This window comes from Sylvia atricapilla, chromosome 8 (genome assembly GCF_009819655.1).
Source record: "Sylvia atricapilla isolate bSylAtr1 chromosome 8, bSylAtr1.pri, whole genome shotgun sequence".
NCBI lineage: Eukaryota > Metazoa > Chordata > Aves > Passeriformes > Sylviidae > Sylvia > Sylvia atricapilla.
Genome location: NC_089147.1, coordinates 28,762,448 through 28,789,557, shown reverse-complemented (window position 1 = coordinate 28,789,557; position 27,110 = coordinate 28,762,448). Strand labels below are relative to the sequence as shown.

Sequence of the window (27,110 nt, the reverse complement as noted above, 5' to 3'; positions counted from 1 at the left end):
GGACTAGATTTTTATTGACTAACATAAAATGCATCAGTGATAAGAGAGGAAAAACAGAAAAACAAAAAGCCAAATAAAAAGCCATAAAGCCAGAAACAGCAAAAAAGAGGTAAAAAAAAATAATAGCGGCTCAAGAGAGAAAGAAATCAATTGGTAACGTCAAGATATGATACAGATAAAAAATTGCTGGAGACTAAAGAAAATAAAAGAGGAACGAAAATACAGCAGTAAAAATGAAGAAAAAAGAGTGCGAGAAGTCCTTTTTAAAGTGAATGGTGGAACAGATCTCAGAGTTCTACCTGCTCTGCAAATTCAATTTATCTTGCATTTCCCCTTACCATCCTTTCTAACTTCCCAAAATATTCCCTGATCCAACTCTCTGATCATCTTCCTGCTCAGAGCCACTAAGTTTCCAAGACCTGAAGGGATTCTTATGGTGGATGTTACACAAATGCTATTTCAAGCTGCACTCTGAGCACACACAGATCCCATAACTTCTTTATGGCTGTTGGAGTACAAAGGGGTATGGGGGAGGGAGAATTTAGAAATAAAAAGGAGTAAGGGATACAGGTGAAACCTGAACTCCCATACACCTATTTCCTAAAGAACACCTTCAATACCCATCCACAAGCACTGCTGGTGAGTAACGTGACATTCACCTGCTTCCAAGGCATGAAACATTCCAGATCCAGACAAACAAATTAGGAAGCATGAGCATATATAGTTTTATATATATAACTATATAAATATATAGTTATATACATATATAACTCAATTTTTATTTTATGGAGACACTCAGCAAGTGAACAAGGACACCCCCTCTCCAAAAGTAAAAATTATCCACGGCTAGTTTTAAGGCACCCTGGTCACCCACGTGAGCACCAACGACAGCACAGGAGAAAGGGCTGGACAACAAGGTCAAGACAGGTTGGGGGTTCAGAAAGAGAGAAGGAAAATCCCATTAGCTTATGCCTGTTTGGAAAGTGTTTGTGGAACTACAGCACCTGACCATTTAGGATCTGGCAATCTACTCACACTTTCACACCACTGAATGAATCTTTAGAAGGCAATTAACAGCATTCCAAAAGAACAGTAACTACAACAGAGTGAAAAAGTACGTTGAGAGAAAAAGTCACTGTCTTTCAATTTGGTCTTGAATTCACCAGACTAGAGAAGATCTCAGACCTCCAGAACACGAGGCTTTGGTACACCCTGAGCTCTAGAGCAGCACTGCAAAGCAGGGCAAACCACGCCAGTGCCAATTCTTACACTACTGATGGAATCAGTCATCAAGTGCTTTAAACTGTTCCCTTCCCTCCCTAAATCCTTAATGACCTCTTTGGCAACCTGAACAAATGGCTTGCTTTAAGATGCTGTGGAAGATTTATATCTGTTCGTGTGTTTTCTAAACATGTATTTCTAACCCTCCTCATCACTAGAGTAAGGCTACAGCATCTGGTCTTCATTAAAACCAGGAAATTCCTGTTTTGCCCTTATGAAACTGTTGAGAGCTGATAATAGTGGTTTTTTTCAATTTAGCTTTGTGATTAGGTGTTTTAGAAAAATTCATATTAAATAATAAATTTCAAACAGCAGATTTTAAAAATCTGCTTATGCTAAATTCAGACATTAGTCTTCCGCAATTCAAAAAACCCATCGGAAAATATTTATCAAGTGTGAGTTAATGAATTAACAATACACTATTTAAAACACAGTATTTTGGACTCATCAATTTAAAAGTTATGCTCCATATAACAGAAAAGAAATTATACAGAAGTTCACAAGTCATCTACTCTAGGTGCTTTAGCTTCACTATACCATTTTTTTTTCCTAAAAGATCATGAAAGGATTCTAAGTCTTGGATACAACTTAATCTTCATATCCTTGCTGAATTTTACTAGCCACACCCTGGCTGTAAATTTCAATACCTTTGTGTTTCAACTCAAAACAAAACACGGTCTGTCCTTATTGATTTAGTGTCAGTAGTGTCTAACTGAAACTGTGAACAGCAGTGAGAATGATACCACTAAACCCTAAGTGCTTAATGACACACTGATCAATATCACAGAAAGAAAAGCAATGACTGTATTTCCCCTGTATTCAGAGGAAAACTGTGAATGACCTAAGACCACAACATACAAGATGTGAGGCTGCTGAAACTGCAGGCCAATCATATTGCAAACTTATACAAAATCATCTGGCACATCTTGATGATGATTGGGATCAGCGTGGGGCTGAGTAAAGGACTGTCCATCCATAGCTGCTGCTCCTCACTGAGTGACTCCAGCCCTCAGCTCCCAGCCAAGGAGACAGGCAGAGATAGCATGTTCTGGGTTCAAGTCCCTGGAGAGCCAGTTATTTGTTGCAGACTCCCCTCTCAATCACAAAATGTCATTAAGTGAAGTAAGAGTACGTTAAACACTTGGAATATTTACCCCTATATAAACAGCTGTTGTAGCTGCAAATGGAAAGTTACAGAACTGCAAACAATTGGTATGAAGTGCAAACAGAACATATAAACTACACTTTATTTCACAAGAAATAGGAACCTTGGGGTTAAGGGGTTCTTTGTACACATGCTGTAATTTACTATCTTAGGTGCATTATATATATGTACACACAATTTAGCACACCAGAGCTGGCCAGAGAGTACAAGTCTTAACTCCAGAGCCATCCTGAATTTGAAATACTTTTTTTAATAATATAGCATATTGCTAAAATGTCTTGTAACTTTAGAGCCACCCTGAATTTGAAACACTTTTGGTTTTTTAATAGTACAGCATATTGCTAAAATGTCTTGTTTACAGCCCATCAGTATCTCACTATCTCAAGTTTCTTTTGGCATAAGACTTTCCAGGATAATCCTTCCCACTGCAGATACACTCAGTATGCCCAGCTGTAATATGTGTTCCCTTTCAATTTTTAGCTTTATCAGCTCATAACTCTTGGCTGTTTTATTTCCCGTGGTACTCAAATTCATTCCATGACAGAGCTTCACCACATTATCTTCTACTTGAAGTCACTAGTAAAGAGGCTAAATTAACTTACTTTAAAGCTGCATCTCCAAGTACCAACACAGAAACCCAACCAACCAGCTTTCTTATCCCTCTTTTCCTGGCCTTTCACTCATGTTTTTCATCTTCAGAACTACGTCCATTTAAATTAGGGGAAAAAAGGTACAGGCATCACTTGATGTCTTTTCCATCCTCAGAAGAAAAACTCTTGTGCCTCAGCTTCCTGAGGATCATTAGGTGTGCATCAATTCACAGCACCCTGAGGAGAGGGTGCACAGAACTCCCCAGGTCGGCACAGAGACCTTGTCACTCCTGCATTACTATAAATGTTAGTTCCACATACTAATGTCTGCATACATTACACCTGCATTTTTCCCAGTCTTAATTCCTTCCTCAATTTTTGCCATTTAAGCGAGATTCTTTTGCCATGCAAGTGGGGCAAAGAAAAAATAAAATCAATTTGGACTTTAATACCATGTGGGAAAGTACCTCAGAGACAATCTCACTTTACACCATAAAATTTTTATTAATCCTGCACCTTTCTAAAAAGATTGTTTTTCTTCCCAAGAGATCTTATTCCTTTACTAAGGTTAGCCCACACCTCCTCCTACACATTCTATATATAACATAGAGAGGAATTATCTGACATTCACTTTCTTGGTTTTTAAATATGTATCAGCCTGGACAAAAGTACATGCAATGTTAAAAAAAAATCATTCCCAATTTCACTTTTTATGCAGAAAAGAAATCAAGAGATGCTTTTTATCAGTCACTGCTATGACTCCTTAGGAAGAGAACAAAGTTTATTTCAAGGAGAGATGCTCCAGACTGTACACTTAGTTCATACTAATAGTCTGCATTTCCAAAAAAAGCAGAATTTAAAACATAACACTGGTCATTCCTAACAAACAGCTCCTCTTGGGTTTTTTAGAGAACCCAAAACAGCATGCAGGCTGTCCCTGTCAGGGACACAATGAATATTTACTGTTCTGCTGAGCTTGGCGAACACTCATCTTTGTACTCTACAGAAACAAACAAAAAACCCCACAGAACACCCACTCATCTAAAATGTTACCAGAACCACTGACTTTGGCTGCTGTAAAATAAAGGAGCTGTTCTGATTAGATACAGAACCATACAGCAGAAGGCACACATGCTTAATGCAACAGGACAACAGTACTGATTAAACAAAGTACTCACAGAATTGCAAGCTCCTTGAAATGGATTTTTGTATCAAATACCTATATAAAGCCAAGATAACTTCAACATGAAATTTCTATAAGAAACAGCAGACTGAAATGAAAAATGACCAGTATTGATGTGTGACTCTAAAAATCCAATTCTTTATTCTGTGGTTTTACTAGGCTAACAACACATCCCACCCCATAATAAGAACACAATAAAATACCTTTTTTCGACTTTGCTCCGATCTTCAACTTTGATGGCCAAGCAATCTGTGTATTTGTTTCTTCCATAATCTATTAAAAAAGAAACATTTTCATATAATTAAGGTTTTATTTTTCTCCTGCAAAGGCATACATTCATTTTCTGAAAATACAAGGTCTACCATTCTTAAAACTGTTAATTATTATTACTTTTGAATAGCACAAGCCATTAACTGCTTCTCTGGTTTTCTTGAGAACTTCTGTCTGTCAATAAGCGTGGCTGAGTTCTGATCACTCAAAAGAATTCCACAGAGCAAACCCAAGATGCTCAACAGCTTCCATAAAGTTCAAATGGCCACTAATAGCTACAGCAGGCTCTACATCCAGCTCAGAGGGAATTTCAATCCTTCACAAATATTTCTTCAGCTACCTTAAAATGGTTTTTAAGTAAAGCCTATCAAATTTAAATTGAGTCTTTTTGAGTCTCCATAAGTCAAGATATATATTGGTTTGCCTCACTGTTACTTCTCATTATTAACTTATCCAGACTCCAGATTTTGCACTTCTTGGTTTAGCAGGTCAGAGCAGACATTCGACAGCATTTATTTATTATGACACAGTGTGTAACCTATCTGTACATCTCCAGCCAGCCAACAGGGAATAACTGTGCACACACTTATCCTGTAAAAACCATGCAGTCATTCAGCTCAGTGTCAGCTCTCATTCTGTTGCTGCCTTTGGCTCAGTGAAAATTCCATCAGCCCCATTACAGGCAGATTAGAGTGAAATTTCATCCTGGCACAGAGCTACAGTGCTTCACCAACCCATTTAGTTGTAACACAGGAGAAGGATCTGCTTGACACCAAAGGCTTTGGATAAATGAATGGAAATCCAGCCCCTAGAAATGCCAGGCATGTCTACTGAGGCTAAAGGACTTCCCTTGTATACTGAGATCTCACCAACAAGCATGGTGAGCTCATACCTCCCATCACAATTAAGATGGAATAACAACAATTAAAAGGTTAAAATAATTAGCAGAGCCACTTCCAAGAAGAAAACTAATGCATTAAGAAAACAGCGACAATACCAGTAGGTTTTCCATCACAGTATAATTCAGAATTAAGGCAGATTGCTCTAACAGTTCCTAATTCTTATCTTCTACATCCCAATCCCAAGGACACCACAACTTCCAGATCAGCATGCCATGTGGAAAAACTGAAAGCATCAGCCAGACTTCATTATAGTATATTTTTGGTTTCAGCACTATTGGATAATAAGTTACAGCTGAAATAAAACATTTCCAGGAGGGTGAAATTCTACCAGCAACATACATACACTTTTCACCATCTTCCAATCCAGATGTGAGAAAAGCTATTTCAAAGAATTCACTTGTCTCTGATAAAAAGCTTTGGGCCAGAATTCTTTTTTTTTTAAATTGTGCAACAGGCAGTGAAGTACACAGAAAATCAGAAGGCACTAGCTAAAAGGAAAAGGGGGGTGCTAAAACAAAGAATGGTGCAGGACTCAGTTATAGAAGATCCAACATGAAAGGAAACACAAGAGAGGAGACAGAAGAAGAATACATGTCATTCAAGGCAAGCGTTACATCCCATCACTCCTTCACCTTCTCAATAAATGTTGGAGACTTCTGTCTTAAAGAAATTAAATGCTCCCCATTTTTTACACCAAACTAAAATAGAAGGAAAGACCACAGGTTCACAGCTGCACATTCTGGGGACATATAAGAAAGATGTATATGAGGTCTTCAAAGCAGTCTGACTGCCAGACACTGAGTTTTGGCCATCTATTACCCTTAAGCTCTTTGTAATGCTAAAATTTGCCACAATAGACCAAAAAAGACAATTGAGTTTGGTCACTGCAAAGACAAGTTTATGTCCTATCCTAGACGGTTCGGAAAAAAAAAAATACAAACCAACCAACCCACACACACAAAACCCCCACAACAACAATAACAAACTCCACAAACAGTCAGGATGCATTAAATGAGGTACATTTACTGAAGTATCAAAATGCTGTGCTGGCTTTCAACTCCAGGCTCTAACATTACAGGGCATTCACAAGAATGCTTAAAAACAAATCAAACTACACTGCTTACTTCTTAAACTAGCATTTTATTTAAGTTACTATTTATGCATTGTATTTATTGTAACAGGAGAGTTTCCCAAAGCTCTAGAAAACTTGGAACTGAGTTTTCATTAGAGCAGTTAAACTTGAAAGTAAAGATGATATTGTTAAACTTGAAAGTAAAGACAATATTGATGACTTCATGGATCACTGTTGCACCAACTTTTTGTTTCAGCTTTACCATTCAAACCTAGTCAGTTTGAAGTGCCAAGATTTTACTTTTTTCCCTGAAAAATCTGGAATCCTTCCATGACAGCCTCAAGTGCATGTTGCAATGGAACAGCTTTGTTAGTGAAAACTCAGTGTTATCCCTGAGAACAGGGGTTCTGCTCTCATGTGAAGAAGAGAGAACTCACAAGTACTCCAGCCATAATACATGTGTTCCAATTGTCTAATACTTGAGTTACATAACATTTAGAGGAAACTCAGCCTAGAGATGACTCAGAGTTCATGATCTTTGCAGAACAGATCTCTGCTAGCTTCCCTTATTTCTAGAAGTGAAAGAGTGAGTACTAATCAGTGCTCTCCTTGCCTTGAGGGATCAACTGACTAAAGGGATCAGGCATATCTGTTCCAAGGTTCAATCCCCTAGCAAATAACCTCATACTTACACTTCTGCTCAAAATTAATGAAAACCTAAGAAATTGTCTTCCTACAACTTTCCTTCCTCCCCTTTCCCCAAGTGTAATTGTAGTGTTTACAAGCCAAAATATGTAAGCTATTCTCAGTGGAGAAAAAACAGAAGAGGACAAGACACTGGAAGACACCAACAAAACAAATCAGAATGTACTGTGACCCTGTAAAAATTGGCTGTAGTTGCAAATCATTGGGCCTAAAAAAAAAAAAAAAAAGTCTAACCATAAGGCAGCTGGAAGACAAGCTTTTGGCTTCCTTGTATTCCAGCTTGAAAAGTTTTTAGTTTAAACACTTTGGGGAGTTTTTACATTAAGGCAGTAAGAAATTATTTTTTCTTATGCTGTATTTTTTGTTAAGCTGATTTTGGATGGAAACTGGAATGTCCTGAACGCAACAAAACCAACCAAACAAAACTCCCCCAAAACCCACAAGTATTTCAGAATTCAAAGGAACTATTTTACACACAGTAGATGAACAAGAACAACATATATAACAGACCTTTCTCCGTTTAAAACAAGAACATTTAATCAAAGTATTATTTGTTATAGTTGATGTTGGTAAGATACCTATTTCTGACCTTCCCACCTTTGGGATTTGGGCATCTTGGCCTTTCTGCCTCAGGTATTGATTACAGAGAAAGGAAAAATGGGTCAGACAGGAATCTGCATCTACTAGTGAGTTTCTGCAGCTTCCCAGTCTGAATACCTTCCCCACTTTTTCCCATGTAAGTGAGCTTCTTTTCCACTCAAGTGGGGAAAAGAAAAAAAATTAAATCAGTTTAAACTTCAATACCATGTGGGAAAGTAACTCAGGGACCATCTCACTTTACACCCTAAAGATGTTATGCCTTGTCTCTGAATACTCGGTTTCAGACTTAAAATGTTCACCTTGCCTCTTCAGCATTCAGTAAAGTTGCCTTAGTCCCCTCAGTTTGTATATACTGACAATTGTACAAACAAGTTTATTCTTATGGTTTATTTGAATCATGGAATAAAACTCAGATGAAAATTAAAGGAAAATATATTTCCATAGGACAAGACCTGATGTGAAGAGTCACAGCAGACAAGTGAAATTCTACACGGGGTGATGCTCAGTTCTTCCTGTTGCAATGCATAAGGGGTGATGCAGCACAATCTGAGAGGATGACTAATCCCTGACCATGAGTTCTGGCAGCAAGAACAGAGCATGGGGTGTAGCTGGAACCAGAATTATTATACTGAATGATTTGTTGTTTTGGTTTGGGGAGAGGAGAAAGCAAGGCAAGAACAAGGATGGGAAGGAAGAGCAAAACTCAGAAGAGGGTTGTGTAAAGTTACCCATTATGAATTCAAACTCCAGAACTGGTGAGGCCAGAGAAAGCACTTGCATTGCCAGAGCACAACAGCAGGGCAGCATCAGGGGCTCCTGGTTTGGGGAGGAAATTTGAGGAATAGAAGGAGTTCAAAAAGAGATTACAAAACTCAGTCCAAAGCCTGGTGCAAGTGCCCAGCTCTTGTGGGAAGTCCAGCCAACATTTTGGGTAACAGCAGCAGATTTACATCCCAAGCCGTGCTGTGGTTTCTTTCCCCCTGAGCTGATCTACATAAGGAATTCCAATCAAGAATTCACTGTTTGTCACAGCTAGTGACAAGTTAGACAGTTCAGCCTGACCCCACTGTGTTAGCACTAATTCTGCAAGAAGGATGAGGGGCTGTTTCTGAGAAGCAGCAATGGCATATGGCCTCAGGCCCCCTCCTATTCCAGACTACACTGTTCAGAGCTGCCAGCTGGTGCTCCTGTGTGGCAAAAGACACCATACCTCCTATGCAGAGCACAAGAATTAAACCCATAAAACGCAGAAAATGCTTTAGTAAGTTTGTTCTGACTTCAGATGGTCAGTACTGATGGCACACATCTAAGTGCAATCTGTTTAAAGTACACAAGCAAATGATGCACACGGAGGACAAGGATCAAGCTCCACTTGTGTGTCTGCACAGAAAGGAGCAGAGGGACAACAGGGTCTTTCCACACTCAAGGGTGTGAGTGCCTGTGTGTCTTCAAGGACAGGCCCCCTCATTTTCCCATTTCATAGCCCAACTGTCAGAAATTCAGGCGTTTAAGAAAAGGTGACTGCTTGGCTAGTCCTTCTTCCCCAGTTTAACTTGTCTTGGAAAAAGGTAATATGTAAATTATTTTAGACATCTCTCTGGAATAAGCAGCATGGATAAAGATCAATACTCGCATATGTTTTTGTTCATGGTTCCACTGCAAGTCATTTGCTTCCATACAGCAGGAAATTGATTTTCACCTACTCACCTGTCCACCTCTGTTAAACTGATTTTTATTTCAAGTATTTTTTAATGCTAAAATAACTATCAAAAGACCTTGACGTGTTTCTGATTGACATATAAAAAGGGAACAGGAGGAAAACTTGCCTCCTCTCCACTTGCATACTGCTACACAACATCACGCCAAGCTAAGCAAAACACCAACAATACATCTCTACAACTTCTCACAGCCAATACTTCTGTGCAGAGTTTGAAGCTTCCCCAGAGCAGCAAACAGGCTCTTTGTTGTGAAGGACCAACCCTAGCCCACACTGACTCTAACAAATTGACCATCTTCACAAGGTATTCACAGCTATGCCTAAAGACCCTACCAAGAATCGAGGCAAGCATGTGCAGGGTGAAGAGGTCTTGAAGTTAAAATTAGAGGTTAACATCATAAGCAATGTATTTATTCATTGTTTTGATCAATGTGCATCAAAACTTACGTACTAAATACTTAAGCTAATGAACAGATTATGCATAAATGCAATAAAGGCAGCAGAGTAGAAGACATCAGTTTTCCAAATCAAACATTCACACTGTACATAAAAAGCCCTAAATCACTAAAGATGGAATTGGGAATGCTGCCTGTATGGATATGGCTTTGGAATTTTTATTGTTTCCATTTCCAGTAAGGGATTTTTAGCCTAGAAAGGCTGAGAACACATGCATTTATGCACACACACGCTGTATCATTTTTCAACCTTCACTTCACCTGAAAAGAACCAAGATGGTTCTTAAAACAAAGGTCCTGTTTAAGCAATATTGCAGTATTGTTGCTGCATCCAAAGACTGCATTAAGTGAACCTCCTGCAACAGTAGCATTTACAGAACTCCGTACTTCATTCTCAAATACAGCAAATAAAATTAAGTGAGAGTAAAAATCAACCAATCAAATGTCCTCACCTACAGAGAAACACTGAAGTTCTTTGCTTGATTCAAATGTTTTGTTTACCCTCAATATAAATATTAGTCAAGAGTCACAGGTAACATTTTCACTTTAAATACATCTTCTTTGCCGAAAGCGAAGAAAATACTTAAACATGCAAAATATTTTTATACAGAAGTGTCTGTCTGTACAGCATTAATGAATTACACAAGTAATATAAAAAAAAATCTAAGAAAAAGTACCACTGAAAAATAAAGACACACAGAACACTGTTCAAAACACCAATACGCACCCAACTCTCCTCTCTGAAAGCAAAATCATCAATTCTCCTCCTCAGAAGCCAGAAACCCAGCGTTTATTCTTGAGGCATATCATTCTCATTCTTGTATCCTTTTAATTATTTTTTTCTCCAAGTTAAAAGTACAAAAATTTCTGAGAAGGAAATACCCCCTCTATTTTAAGGGAGGGTTTAACTCTCAGAATGAAAAGCCCTGAGCACCTCAACTGAGCTGGTGGTGGCAAACCACTCCTTCTCTATTGCTTTACAATGAAAGGGATCTTGCACAGTGTTAAGTACAGCAATAAAGTGGCATAAAGTCAAACTTTATCAACTGAGCCTTCATATTACAGGTAAAATATCAAGATAGCAACCATTGTATCAGAGGCAGCACAGGAGAAACTTCAGATGAAATTAAAAAGAAAAATCCTTGGAATTACTCCATTGCCTTAGCAGAATGGTCACTATACTACAAATGGGATGAATGCCATTTTCCACAAAAATGAAGCCTTCCCACCACTCAGCTCTGCCTGAACTAAGCAAAAAGTTAAGTAAGCATTCTTGATTTACCTTTATAGAGAAACTGATCCAACATAAATAGGCTTCTTTCCACTGGGTGGGGTTTTGCCAAAAGGGAGACAAATGTCTCAGTCCCAAGAACTCCTGCAAATGTTAACTTCCACTGACATTCTCTCAGCCCTCTAATCCATGCTGCCCTCTCCAAGCAGTCACTTCCACTTCCTGGGAAGCTAAATGAGAGGAAGCTCAGTGTAAACTGGATGCCAGCATTCCCATCCCAGCCAGGCACTTGGAAATGTATGGCCTTAATATATCCTTGTCACATGCTATGAGCCAAGCTCTGCATCAAGGTTATTTTAATGCTAGTGCAGATCCTGATTTCTACCCAGAAAAAGTGGAATGTGTGCAACCAGCTCCTGCAGCTCCAAACTGCTCCTGTGGTTGAAACAGAGACAAGACCCATGATAGTGTCTGATCACCACCAAGTCACAAGGTCTCACCTCCAAGATAAAATAACATGGCAAGAAACCGAGAGCCGAGGGACTGCCATCAGAAATGGAAATACAGCCCTAGGGGAGCTACAGCTATAAATAGGCACCTTGGGAATAGCCAGGGCTGAAGACACGCAGAAAGCCCTCCACAAGTCACTCCTGAATGTGGATAATAATTAGCTTGAGACGTTTTAGTCTCAGGTCAATGATTAATATTTTTAGGGCCTGAAAATACCCTAAGCCACTTGCATTTGAAGCTCTAGATATGCTTCCTGTTCAGAGATTAAGAAGTGAGACTGATCCACTTCCAGCCTGACCTATTGCAAACAGAAAATTCAACTTATTTGCATCAGAATATACTACTTATACTTAAAAAATGCATATAACAACATTGTATTAGTATACTCATGTATAAGAATAATGCAGAAGTTAGGCTGTTTGCCCAGGCCAACGTAAAAGGTATTTTTCAACGATACAAGAGAAAACACAGGATGTTGCAAACCAAGTTCTTTCACTCTCTTAGATAAACAAACAGGGCTTGAGGAACCTTCCTTGCTGCCAGAGCCTCCTAAATAAATACAAATGCACAATCATTAATAACTACTGCATAGAGAACTTTAACAGAAATATGATTAAAGGTGCAGTTATATATACACCTATTTTTCACATCTTTAAATAATTGCCAGAGGTTTATTTCTTGGCTTTGGTTAGGCATTTGTTTTAGTCTCTTGGTACTCCTGTTTCCAAATACCTGGACTGAAAGATCAACTGTTTTTCAAGGATGGTTTCACCACATCATGCTTCCAAAATGGCCTCAGTAACTTCTACAGTGCTGATTATTTAATAAAATTAACAGCTATACTTTACATGTAAGCACAGGAAGGAAAATGAAAAGAAACTACTAGTCTTCCTCTACACTTTTAAGCTCCTAATAATTAACAGAAAATATTTTGGTACACAGGTGAAGCATTTGCCCAGTTGCAACTTCACAACTCCAAGCACACTTACGTCTCCCTCAGAGAATTACAAAATCTGCAGCCAAGAGGAACATGAACATTTAAACACATTTTTTGCTTAAATCCAGAGATACCTTAAAACCCCCTAAGTGTCTGCAACTGGGAAAATGCATACAAACATCACTTCTGTTTGCTTAAAAACGGTACAAAAGAAACCCAAAACATAAAAGAACGTCAAACACTCAGGATCAGCAAAACACACAAGTTACAGCTGGCTGGTAGCATTTTGTGCTTGCACAAAACCAAGCTCTGCAAATGAACTCTAAAAGCCAGAGCTGAGGAAGGCACACCCCCCAAAGCCAGTGACTAACACACACACTGAGTAACACTGAAATGAAGAGCTTGGATGTGACCTGGAGTCCAGCATCTGTGCAGAGCACCACGAGTGCCTCATTTCCAGTCACTCACTACCTTCTGCACGTGCAGTCCCACGTTAGCCCAAGAACTCCACCCAAATTCCACCAAAGCCACAGTTTTCACCTCTCACCCACCCTACTGCTCACAGGCCCTGGAGGAGGCTACAGACACACTCCTGTCCTGAGAAGCTTCAGAATGAAGGATTATCATCAGCACAAAGATTCCCACGTGTTTAAAAAGAAAAGAAATCAACTTGATGATGACAGAGCTAAAAGCAAACCAAAATGATGCATGAAATTCTTCTCTGTTCACACGGCTGACCCTCACCTGCTTTGGATTATGAACTCCTCAGGACAGAGAATCACCACCTTCTTACATTTTCTATAAGAGTGTCACACATTTCTATAGGGCTACATCAATTATCTGTTCTCTGGAATAATGTCCTGGCTCCGCTGGGGAAAGGGCCTTGCTTCCTATCAGGCGTGAACCAGATGTTGTGGAACTTGCTGGAAAAAATCCACCATCAACTGAAAATGGGCTTTGGATCAAGAACATGTAATAACTTCATATTATGTATTCCTCTCACAGAATAAATTAGAACAACAATTTAGAGAGCGATGTCCACAAAGATGTTTTACACAAATAGTATGTAACACAACAGCAGAGCATTCCATGTTTATTTAGGATTACCTGTCACTAAACTGCAGATCCGAGAGCTCTACAGAGAAAACGAGGCCGTTATTTACTTATTTCTGGCTAAATTATTAGTAGCTCCCAGTGGTTTTGAAAAATCCTCATTAGCTCATGTTAGGTTTTCCCTCATCTGAAGCAGTACTACAACTCAAATATTAGAAGGAAGTATGATATAGTCTTCAGACTTTTACAAATGACATCACCAAAGGACATTTATCTACTCTTCACCTGAATTCAGGACCAGAGGAAGGGGCACTTCTTCACCTGATCTTCCCTGCCACAAAAGGGCAGAAATATTACCTGAATTTCACCAAGAATTGGGGCTTATTCTCTAACTCCACAAACAACTGCACTACATCGTTTCTGCTAAAATGCTCAGTGAAATAATGCATTCTGGCATTTAATTTGTTATTCAACTCTGGAAGCTGAAAGTTGGTAGGAACAGTTCACATCCACTGAGATTCTGCTTGATTACAAAGATCCAAGTGATAGTGCTTTCTCACATGTTTAAAGATCAGCAAAAGACTACTTAGTGCCAAACCCTTGTATTAACTTTCTTTTAAAGCCTCTGCAGCTTAATCCAGGTTGAGTCTCTACCAAACCCCCAGTCACAGCCTCCTCTCTCCTGGCTCTTGGTCTGCAAGCCTCGACATACGGAATCACCTGCCTGAATTTCTGTCATTCCAATATTCCTATGAAAACTTCTTCCACCTCACACACCACTTCAACCAACAGCTGAACTCAGCACATGGAGGGTTGTTCATGAGAGTACACCAAACATGCCATTATTGATACAAATAATGCCTTCAGGTTCCAGATGGGGCCTTTCAAGGGTGCACTTCCCCCTCCCTGTTCCACTCAAAATGCTGCCAATAATGTTCTGAAGTCTCATTATCTGAGCTGCTTTAAAAAATGCCTTTGCAGCTTTGAGTTCACATCGAGTTTCTGGAAGTGTCCTGCTGCTGTAGTTTGCAATGTAGCTCTAATGCTACAAATCACTTTTTTCCTCACTGCACCAACGTGAAACACATGAAATGAGTCTTCATTTTACCTCCACATACTCTGCCTTTTTCATTTCACATGAGACAGGAAAAACTCAACTCTGATTAAAGGAAACTGCACAGACAGAGACGGTGAGTAAGCCATGAGCAACCGTCCAAAGATTTCTTCCAACAAAAGAGAACTCAAAAAAGGAGATCGTTTCCATCTGGTTTTATTAGCTGTAGTATTGTGTGTATGTGCTTAGAAACTTCAGAAATCTACACTGTGGGGCTGATGATTTGATAAAAATGCCAGTTAACATGAAGTAGCTTTAACCTATTGCAGCACCCACACTGTGCCCAGATAATTGTGCACAAATGTAACAAGATCTAAATGCCAAGATCACCACTGTATCATCAGTGTGGATAAGGACTGAACTCATCCACACACTTGAAGTTGAGCATATTTTGCTTTCCTTTTTTAGCAGTATTTTCTGCTATTACATTAGTGAGTACACAATTGTAAGGTACCTAACACCCACAGTAAATAATCAAGTCATGAAATTCACATGTCAGATAAGCCACTCAAGAAGAAACATTTTATCCTCATCTTTAAGACTTATGAGCAGATTTATCCAAGAGACAGAAAACACTGTGGTAAAATGAATAATGTGTAGAATAAAACATAGGCTACTATGGCATAGCTTTGTTCTAGCAAGTAAAAAAACTCCAAGTATTTTGAGAAAAGCCTAAAGAAGAACTACTGACACATTCTGCTCTGTGCACACTTATATCAGACAGTTAAGCACAAGCATCACATTTGGAAAAATAACACTCACGGTCAGTCAAAAGCAACATAAATCTGAAAATCCAAACATTTTGGCAGTATATATACTCCTCCTCACCAGCCTTTGTCAAGGCATCCCATAGACACATGCAGGGTAAAAAACCTTTTACATCTTCTTTTCTGGAATGGCCACTTACAGCAAAATACAGTAAACTACTCCAATGGACAGCAAGTCAAAAAGGAGTGTAAAGGCATTGCAGCACACAGCGAAGTTTACACTGTCTTCTCTGTGAAGACAAAACAACTCATCATTTTTATTAGCCTGCAGCATGTAGATTTTCATTAACAGAATTATTTAAAAATGTTCTTCACACTATACTTGAAAAAAACCAAAGAGACCAAAAACCCCCCAATACCATGCTGCTTTGTAAAAATAATTTCCAAGTCATTACTCTTGACCATTTCTCTTTGTAGTTTAGTTGCTGCAGGACTCCTTTTTCCAGTCCTTCCGTGCCTCTGTCCAACCATTAACTTTGTTGAACCATTCTGTGGATTGTGCATGTCTTTCTTAAAAGGCCATGGCATTTCTCAACCAAATATTTATGCTTTGAGCAATATCACAATAAGTCGCAAGTCAGTTTTTTAATAACAGGATGCAGCATTTATCCACAGACAAAATCCTTAAGACCACCTCACAACAGCTTCTGTATGCTCAAAGTTAAGCAGAACAAATGTTCATCATCATGGGTGATTTCCAATTTTAACACTTTCAGTGAAAGAATTGGTAAAACTGTTAAATGGTTTTTGTGCACGGATGACAGGAGCATATACCAAAGAACCTGTTTGTCATCTCATTCCATGCATGGCTAGTAGCAAGGGTACACTTTAAATGACAATCATTTTTAAAAAATTGATCAATATGGTGGAACCTGCACATGAAGTTGAATTAGTTAATCAACGAGAGTAATTGGTATATTTTTTTTCTCCAGTCAGGTGTTGTTATAGAACTGAAATCTTTCTTACCTTCTGAAAAAAGTCTTCCCCACTTTTCCCTTTGCCCTCTGCAGCAGCTGTAAAACAAAAGTGGGATCCAGTTACTAAACACACAGGAGAAAATTTGCAGGCTTACATATAGAAATTGTCACTGAGTACACGCTACTGTGAAATAACAGCTCTGGGTATTTTTTCCTCATGCAATAAACATTTGTCAACAACTGAGTAAAACCCAGATCAACTTTTTACAAGTCACTTGCCAAGGACTGAACCCTTGGTATTTACCTACTCAAGCTCTAACACACTGATACTTACTTTAGTTACAAAACACACATGGTGTAAGTGTAACAATTCAGTCACACTGCATACTTCACCCCGCAATTCCACCAACAGTGGGATCAACAGAAAGCTTGGGAGAGCACAAGACTCACTCTATCAAGTATCACATTATTCAGTGATCTCAAGACCACGACCTGGATTACCCCCTACTCATATTTAAACCCAAAACTGCAAGTTTAGTTAATGCAAATTGTCACACTTAAAATGCTACAACTGTTTGCATAACGCTTATGTTGTGGTTTATCTGTGTCGAACCAGCAAGCAGTTTAGAACACAGTAGCTCAAATTGATTATGAAGAGGATAATTTCCTTCTCCCTGGAGAAAGGGATGCCTTCAAAAGAACTCCAAGGGCGGAAAAGAGTTTGCTGAATGTTACAGGATTACAGAAGCAACTTACACTCATCATGATGTTTTTTGTATTCCCCATGTACAAAACAGACCCCTTGAGCTCACCCCATCACCCTGGCTTCAAAGCTATGTTTTAACTAATTAGATTTGCTGTCTCCTCCAATTACACAACCAATTCCAAATTCTTAAGGAGCTGGTAACTCAGCTAATGCAGTGTGATAGCAAATGCAAGTGAGCAGACACAGGCTGGAGGCATGAGAGGACTTCTACCCCAGGGGAAGAAGTGCCACTACACTTGAAATAAGCTTCTCAAAATCTCAATAACAACACTGAAATACCACAGAGAACAGCACACTAGCAAGTTTTAACCAATACAGTTCAGAAGTTCATGATTGAACTCCCAGGCAGCCAGAGCAGAGGCAGCAAACCAACCCTGTCAAACACTCATCTCCCTGCAGGAGCAACTCCAGACTCCCCAGTCCCACAAGTCTGAGGAAAAAACCCCTCCCCACCTTCAAAACCCAGTATGAGAAGAGCAAACTGGTCCATATTTCACCAGAATCAGGTTTTCTGGAGGCAGAGAAAACAACTGGGGAAGGTTTGTTTTCCAGATTTACAAGTTATTGATACGAGCAGAAAAACACAACATCCTGGAAGCAGCCCCTTGATAGGTGCACGTTGCTTGACGTGTTTTCCATTAACTCAGGGATGGATAGGAAAGGTTTTTGGGAAGTGTGGAGCACCACCACTCTATTTCAAGTGGAACATGGGACCAACATGCTTCTAACCAGAGGGTACACGAGATAAATTGGAGATGAGAATGCGACAGATGTGTGGCTGAAGCTGCAGTTTTGAGAACAGACAGATTTTGTTCCAGCTGCAAATGCATAATTTCCAAACTGAATACAAACAAGAGATGGCTTAAGATAATAGCAGTGATGCTCTGCAGGGCATTAAGCAGAATGCTGACAAAGTGGATTCCAAGCTTTTTCATTGTAGGTTTATTTTTAATATGAATCATTCTGGCGACCCGATTTACAGCTTGGCCCCACCAACAACCGATGGCACAACAGATAGAATCCAACAAGCACAGACAAAGTGGGGAAAAAAAAGGGGATGGAAACATCCCAAAACGGGTTCACAGGAATAAAACCCACAACAGTAGAGACAATAGGAAAGCTGGAGCAAATGGCACTTCAGAAAAGTCTTTGATTAGTAACTAGGGGTTTAGTTATTACAACATACTGTAAAGATACAGTCTCTCATGAATAAAAAGCTTTATGATAACCCATTTGTCAGGTCTCATGATATCTGTGAAAATGCAGGGAAGACTGTATGGTGGTTTTTGGAGAGACACTGAAGGTCTGTACCTTAGAACAGTTCTTCACACGTTAAGAGATACTGCAGTCTGTTGCAATTTTGCCACTTCATCTCCAAGATGCAGCACTATTTAATCCAGGATGAGGTATGCCTCTGATCACACTTCATTTTTCTATATTAAGGTGATCTAGTCATTATCATCTCCATTATGCATTGAATTAATAAAGAAAAGATGCTCAGAATTGTGGATTAAACTATTTTACACAGTATTTTATTACACTTCGAATTATATATTTCACTATAAAAGAAAAGAAAAAAAAAGCCTAAAAACTTGAAGACTAGCTACATGAATCAATGTATTATGCTTCTTTTGAGGTTAGCTATTTTCCAGCTATTCTCTCCCTTTTCCCCCATTCCTCTTATGATATAATTCTTTGTACCAATTATCTACTTACTCTCTCATTTTCTCCTTAAACTTCCTGTTTTTTTGAGGAGCAATTACAGTTATAAAAATTCAAATTCTATCAGCAGTTTATGAATTTTATGATGCTACCCACAATTACCTATATTTGCACACATGTTTATTCCCAAACTAAGTGCCTGTGCTTAAGAAAGCTTCCAACTTGCGTCTGAAACGTTTACGATTCACGTGAAATTATCTTGAAGCCTTTCTGTTCTCCAATGCAGGGAGAGCACTTTTGAAAATAGTAGGAATAGCCAAAAACCAAGGGCAAATTTATCCATTTCTTCTATAACTGAAAAGCTTAACAGATTTTGTTACAGCAAGAGAAACCCAGAATCTTTTGCAAGGAAATGAGCAGGAGAAGCATTCCAGAGTTATCAAATTTATGCAGAAGACATTAAAATGCAAATCACTTACAGTGTTCTCTACAAGCAGATGCAATTTAGTCAGGCATTGAGGTTTACCTCAAATCAAATAAACTGAGATAAAAGCAATCTCAAATTCGTGTTTAGGAAAAAAAAAATCTCCTGGGTCATCACACTCCAAGATCATCTTTTCTAAACAAACCTTGAGAGCATTAACCCCGACTCTCAAAATAAACCTCAGCTTTGAAATATCATATTAAGAAGCTCAGGATATTTACATCTGACAATGCACTCTGGCAAATAATTTTTGTGATCTTAATAATAACAATTAGATTTTGAAAAAAGCAGGAAGTTTTCAAGTTATCAAACACCCAAGACAACAAGCCCCTGTGGGAGGCAGGGGGGGCCAGCACTGCTGTACCTGTGCTGCCTGGAAGGCACAGTAGAGCCCATCTCTACTGAATTTGAAATAAGCTTCCAGATTTTAATGGACAAAGTTTCACGTTTTCTGAGATTAATGAATTCAAAATACTGCACCAGTGACAAATCACATAAAAAGTGACATTATTGCCTGGCACATGCCTTAGGAGACCATCCCTCTGCCAGTGGTCCCTGTCCTCAAAGCAGGTTTGAGAGAAATCACGGATCAAATGCTAATCAATCCAGTTGTACCTGACTTCTGACCGAAACAGTTTCATTTCTGCCAACTCAGGAAATACTGTTTTCTTAGAAAACACTGTTTACTTTAAGGTATTGAATAATCACTTCACCAACCCTCACAAAAACTAGGATTATTTTTACACAAGGTGGCTACACTGGTTTCAGAAATACAGTTGAAACCTATGTAAATGTGCATAACAAGCATTTTATATTTTAAGCTATACTCTGTTTATTGTAATTTCTTCCATACCATGAAATATTTCATATTAGATTTTTGCTTTTCAAGACATATTGGATTGCTGAGGTTCCATCCAATACAAATATGAAACAGTTGAAACAGGTGTTAGCTGTTATGGTACCCATGAAGTGCACCATTTGTCTACTTAATCACCAAATCATAAAAAGGCCCAATTGTAATTTCTAGGTTCACATGGAAAAAATGAATTTGAGCTTTCACTTCAAATGCTATTTTACTTATTAAAAAAGTTATTACAATACAGGTCATATTTTACAGGAAGGGAACCCAAGATACACTGATTAAGTCAAGTCTTTAAATGAATTACCGTAACTTTGCTGATCTCACACATCAGTTTTGTGTCTTACTTTCCAAACTCTTGAAGTTATCAAAAACTCAGGGTAACTGAGTGTGACTGAGTTGGTGACTTAGCCTTTACATTGATTAGTGTCAAAACTTCCTCTGTCTGCATTGAAGGACTACATTTTTAAGAGCAAAAAAGCACATTCTGCTCTTCAGGTCTCAACTGTCATGAAACAAAAGCATTCCTTGTACCAAAATACTCTTTAAAATGACAGATAACTAGGGATTATTTTCATTTTATCAAGACACATCAACTTAACAGGATTTCAAGAAGCTGTAGAAAAACATACCTGAAGTAAGTGCTCAATTAACCTTTACCTTTCCTATCCACTGAATCAGAAGGATTTCATAACCCTCATGTCAAGACTGTCCTCACATTATTTAGGTTTGAGGGTTTTTTTATGAAACTGCCATGGAAACATGCTAGCTACGTAACAGTGTTGATTTTTATTTACTCCTAACTTTTTAACTGGAATGGACAGTATTGAAAGCCTGAGCTATTTCTCCAAACTTACCAAGCTGCTTTCATACACAAAGAAATCCAACCAAAAACGTCTTTCATTGAACCAGAAACCACCTGACAAAGAGATGTTTTCCTGTGCACCAAGTCAGACTCTAACCCACACATGCTCTGAAAGCTTGCTTATATCAAGCCAAGATAAAGAATTCCACCCCCATGACCACAGAGTTAAGCCAAATTGCTGAAAATATGCCTTTAGGAATAAAAAGATAGAGCGTACATTGTTAAAGAAAAAAAAATCTGACCTTAAATTGAATTTGCTGAAATCCAAACAAAACAATTTTCCATTTTTCCTGTAATTGCAAAACCAGTCTCAGTTCCAGTTTTCAGCTTAGGAACTAAGAAGTCACAGAGACAACTGAACTAAAATATACAGTCTGACAAGAGCAATAAAAAGGCTTAAACAAGCAAGAAATCTGCATAAAAAATCCAAATATTGAGACTTTTAACTGGCTTTTCAATAAGATTACGTATCCTTTTAACTTTATTAATCATAATAAACTTCATAAAATAACCTGCTACACGTAGCAATCTCACTATTTCAGAGTCTTATGTGGCTTCATGGAGTTTTTCAGAGTTGATGAATGAAAATCAGATATTCTCGTTTTCTTAAACTTATACACAGAGCAATGAGCAGGTTTTGAGGAAGCTCACAAAGACAGGACAGAGTCAACTGACGGTACCAGCACGCAACAAACATCAAGCAAAGGAAGAAAAGCTCCAAAATCCTTGAGAAATTACTGGACATTCAACAAATGAGAAAAAAAAGCAAACTATACCTGTCTATACAGCATGCTGACAAAAAATAATGACAAAGTCTGGACCTACATGGTATCTGGAATATTACAGAAACTGTTCATGATCTACAAATTTTGTGTCAAAAGGATTCTTGGACTGAGGGTGAAAGTGTCACCTTTTATTCAAGTCAGATAAAAAATTTTAGAAGTCCAAACAAAAGCATGCATGATACAAAGTTAAAATGTTTACAAGGGGGCATTCTTCCTCTGCTGGAGCAGCCAAGGAAGAGCTGGAAGAATTTCAGCATGCTCAGTAAATGACAGTAAGTAGCCTGTCAAGTATCTGGACAGTTTTGGGCGGGTTCCACTGTACCTCCTCCTGTTAGCAGGAACTCAAGACACAACTGCTGAGCTCTCCACAGGGAGGCCAGCTGCGCTCCAGCATCTGACACACCAACCCAGGGCTGGGAAGAGAGCAGGCTGAGCCCAGGCTGCTCTAACCCTGCTGCTGGAACACAGTGTCAATGAGCCCCCTTGGCCATCCGCAGCCTCCTCCTGGAGCCCTGGCCAGCTGGAAAAGGCTCCCTGGACCAGGGCATGGCTCATCCAAATGTAACTGTAAACACAGACAGGTAACACAGCCAGAATCTTCATTCTCTCCTTAATAGCAGTCATATTCACTTAGAAGAATATTAACTTTTCAGCTCTCCTGAAGGCTGTATTAAAATTAAATTGTTGATACTAAAATTAAGATTGTTGGCAAATAACTAAAACCAGCTCTACAACCAAAACTCAGGAAGCTTCACCCATCCATCATTGGTGACGAATAAAGGGAACAGCAACACAGAAAAAGGGAAAGCTTAAAATTAACTACACTTGCTTCCACAGCTCTGCAGGCATTGCCAAGAAGGAATGCAAGAAAAATCCCAACACATATACCCCGAGTACCAAAAATACATGGATTTTCAACAAATATTCCTAGAGATTTCCTCATTGTATTTGTAGGGACTTGACAGATTGGTGACTGAAAGTTAAGGAGAAAAACAAATAGGGAATAAAAGAACAAAATAATCGGATTATACAGAAAGCAACTTGCCTTCTCCATTCCACCACCAATATTTTTAGACTTGCATAACTATAAAACTCAATCTAAACCAAATAATTTAATACATAGCAACTGTAAATTTTAGGTATCTAACAGATTTTTCTCATTTCGCAAAACAAATTTATCCCTAGAGGAAAAGCTGTCTGCCAAGACTCTGCACAGAAATAAGTCTAGTTGTTTATTTATTTTTAGAGACAAGTCCCAGCTTGGAGGCAGGCTGTGAAGCTGAGAGCCCCTTTTGCCTCGGTGGCACTCTCTCCTTTCAAAGGCACACATGGCTGCAGCTCATCCCCACAAGCACAGAACGCTGCCTGGTGTGATGTGGAGCACGGATTGAGGAGTTAATGAAGATAATGAAGTGACTGCCAGCCCCTCCATAACCAAGCCAGGGAAACTGAGCAGCTGTGAGCACTGTGTGACCTGAGGAGCATGACTCTAAAGCTGTCACTTGTTCACTGTTAGAGCCACCAGTGCTCTGTTGTTTCCTGGACTGGGTCAGACACTGCTGGAAGGCTCCTGTGCCATCCTTCAGATGCACTCAAGGACTTTCGCTGTTTCCTACAGAAGATATGCCAGGTGACGCTTCCAAACAGATTTTCAAAACCCTACTGAAGTTCTTCATTCCCATGACTGACACAGACTAAATCAATGGCCCTGCTTTCTGGGATCAGCAGAGGGCTTCTTGGAAATTGCCTAACTAATAAAATTCAACTGAAGTCAACAAGAAAAACAAAACCAAACAAAGCACAACTTCACTTAGGATTTCCTGAAAGCATGAGGAGTCTCAAATGAGCACAAGTTTTCCATTTCAAGTTTGCAACCACTTTGATGGTACTGTGAAAGGAGAATATTCATACAAACAGTGTACCCAGCTGCCAGCTTGGGGGGAAGAAAACGAGAATTCCAAAAAAGAAAGACTTGTTGATTTCTCATCAAATAATTTCACTATTTTCTCCAGACTTTTAATTACAAGATACATTTTTCTTCCATTTTAATCAACGGATGAAGACAGTTTGACACATTAGTAACAGCCAAGTTGAACACCCTATTTCTAGGTCCTCTTAAGACAGAAAATTTCCATCTGTGTGCTTGATAACCCATTTTTTTACAAGAGATCCTATCAAAAAGTCACTTAGGAGACAGTTTTGTTAAGATCCATTGCTATCAGCATGAGTAAAATCTGATTAAAACCTTACATGAAGTACATTCAAGCTCCTCCAGTAACTTCCCCAGTTCTGAGAAAAACATCTTTGAAATGGTACTGGAGACAGTAACAAAAAGGGAAGAAAACAGTTCTATGACTTTCTCCTTCACTCTTTGCCAAGCAGCTCCCTCAGAGACACAAAGTGGAATCAGTTGAATCTGAAAAGCATCACCTTTACAGAGATGTGTAAAGTGTAAACCATAGTTTAGCTTCTCTCAAGGAGTTTGTCAATCGCCTTCCTACCTTCAAAGAGGACTTCCAGCATTTCAGTTCTCCTGGAAATTTGAAACTCTGCAGCCAAAATGATAGGCTGGGCAGAACAAAAATTTTTACATAGTATTAATTTGTTCCAAATCCTTTGTAGTCAAAAACTGACAGCAGCAGGGCACAGCCAGGTGTGAAGGCTGCGAGAGCACTCTCCCACTTCAAACACAGCTTGGCTGTCATCAATTCCCTGGACCTGTTATCCAAGAGAGGCAGTTTTGGAGGAGACAGCTGGAGATGGGCAGCTCTAGCAGCTGCAGGAAAATCTCCCCAACATACCTTACTGCTGTTAGAAAACACTTCTCTGCACGGCAATAAAAATGATGAATATTTATGCCAACAACTCACTCGTCCACTACTCCAGGGTTCCTCTCTGACATGAGGGAAGTGACCAAAACACTGTGACAGGATGAAGCCATTCCTTCTTTCACCTTGCCTCCCTCAGCTGCCTGTAAGTGAATGAACTGCCAGGCACGCAACCTGCACTAAATACGGGGCTGTGGTTCCCTAGGAAAGTATTCAAAATAAAAATACGGAAGACAAGGACCCAGGGTGCAGCATTCTGCCCCTTCCCTTCAGTGTGGGAACACTGCAGAAAGGACAGGCCAGCTGGGTGAGCTGCCCCTGTACTGTCACACATCTGGAAATGGGCCAAAGCATTCATGGAAGGGCAGGAGAAACGAGAGATATAAAGCCTGGCATTTTTCTAAAACTCTCTGCAGTGGGACTGCCTTGAGCCACTGGATGTGACAGCTAAAAAAAAAAAAAAAAAAGGAAGAAAAAGCCTTTGAGTGCCTTAAGAGGCAGAACCTCCCTTGCTGCCAGTGCCTGACAGATCCAACCCTGCCCCAAGCCAGAGTATGCATTTAACAGGACTCGCTGTTTACAGGAGGAAAGAAAATCATAATATCAGAAGTGCCCTGGGGGCCGACAGAGGATACCTGCCAACTGCAAAAGCTCTGCTCTCAGCAGATTGATGGCTGGGGATATTCTTTCTATTTGTTTAGCATTCAACTCTCCCTCAATGCACAACCACTTTTCTTGTCAGGTATGAGTACAGATACTGCATGATTCATTGCATGGGAGGGGAGAATGCAGCAAGGCTGTAAAAAAATTAGAAACAAAAGCCCTACAGATTTGGATAAAAAATGTACACAATATTTTTCTGACGGTCCTGCTTGTTATGAGTCATTCACAGATGTGGAGTTAAAGGAGAGAAGCCAAGATGAAGTCAAAGACAAAGCTTTATACAGGAAACCAGTTTAAGTCTGTTGCAATGCAGGTTAAACACTGAGCTCCAGGCCTGTTCCAACAGTAAGGAGACACTGCCTGTATCTGGATCCATTATACTGAACAAGATTCTGGAGTACAACTGACAGGGACAAAAAAAAAAAAATCCAACATTATTTGGAATGACAAAGTCTCCTGCTTTTCTAAAATGCAACCAAGCCCACACTTTGCAGCTTCCTGGATGAAATTGGAATATTTGGAGAACAAAACAAGAGTATCCTTTTTCTGTCTCTATCAGAAAGAAAAAAAAAAAAAAAAAAAAAAAAAAACCAACAGCCTCAGTTTTTAAATGACACATTGTGAACCCTTTTCTAGGCATCTGTTCTCCTGCTTCTGCACATCCATACAGCTGGTAACACTTGCAAATCCACACACCCAGGCTGCTTGGCATCTCCTTTTCCCTTAACCTGAGAATTTTGAAAGTCTGCCACCTTCTATTTTTCATTCATCAGTTTCAAAATACACTGATCGCCTTAGATGTAAATTCTTCCCCAAATAAAAATCCAATCCAGGCTTCTTGCTATATTTTAATTCCAGGTTCTAAGGCATGTGACAATAGAGAAATTCTAGCAGGGGGGCTGTTTGGTTTAGAACAGTCAATTTCCAGTTCAGGGTAAAACTGAGAGTCACTCTTATACATTAGATTTGTAATATGTAAGACTACTGACAGTACTACTGCAGCCCACTTGACATCAGCTGTTGCCTTGAGTATTTGCAAAAAGTAAACTGGATCTTTTTTGTATCTTTTACTCCTCCTAAATGAAAAACATCAGTTCAAATATACATACAGAAAAATTTAAACCCACTTAAACACTTCGTGAGAAGGATAACTGAGCTATAAACCAGCATTAAGTAGCAAAGGACAAGAAGTTCAAAAAGCCAAGAAGAAAAGCATAAGATAAACAAGTTTAAGTAAGTGCAGGCATAAGCACTGGGGCATTCAGTTAGTTAAAAAAAAAAAAGTTAAAGTCACACCAACACATAATCCCATTTTCAGGAATACACTGAATTCATAGCTTTAATGACAGAAAAAATGTGCCAGTTCATTCCTGGATACCACCATAATCTACACAGCATTTAAAGAAGGCATATTAATCAGTGTGAGCCAAGAACCAAAACAATGTGTTCAAGTAGCATCACTGAGGAAATGGCAAAGCAGATTTGTAAATAGAGAGTGGGATGGATTCTCCCAAAGGGTGGAAGCAGAGGAAGTAAATTCACCCATCCCTCCAGCCTAGAGCTGTGTATCACCACAACAAAATGTGCACCAACTCATCACCCATTTTTCCACGCACTTGCTAGGCAAGAAATGCAAATTATGCATCAGCACAAAGATACAGTGATATAAGTTACTTTGCCAAACTCCAGTTTACTCACAACATCAAGACCTTTCTGCTCTTAAGAAACT

At 39.1% G+C, this 27,110-nt stretch overlaps 1 protein-coding gene across 1 annotated transcript in view; it reads right to left on the bottom strand.

Moving 5' to 3' along the window:
* Positions 1-27,110, bottom strand: part of BICC1 (BicC family RNA binding protein 1) — a 90,290-nt gene that overhangs the window by 40,648 nt on the left and 22,532 nt on the right. Inside the window, 2 exon segments of the mRNA XM_066324223.1 lie at positions 4,423-4,492; positions 16,519-16,565. Of these exon segments, the coding sequence (XP_066180320.1) occupies positions 4,423-4,492; positions 16,519-16,565 (117 nt within the window).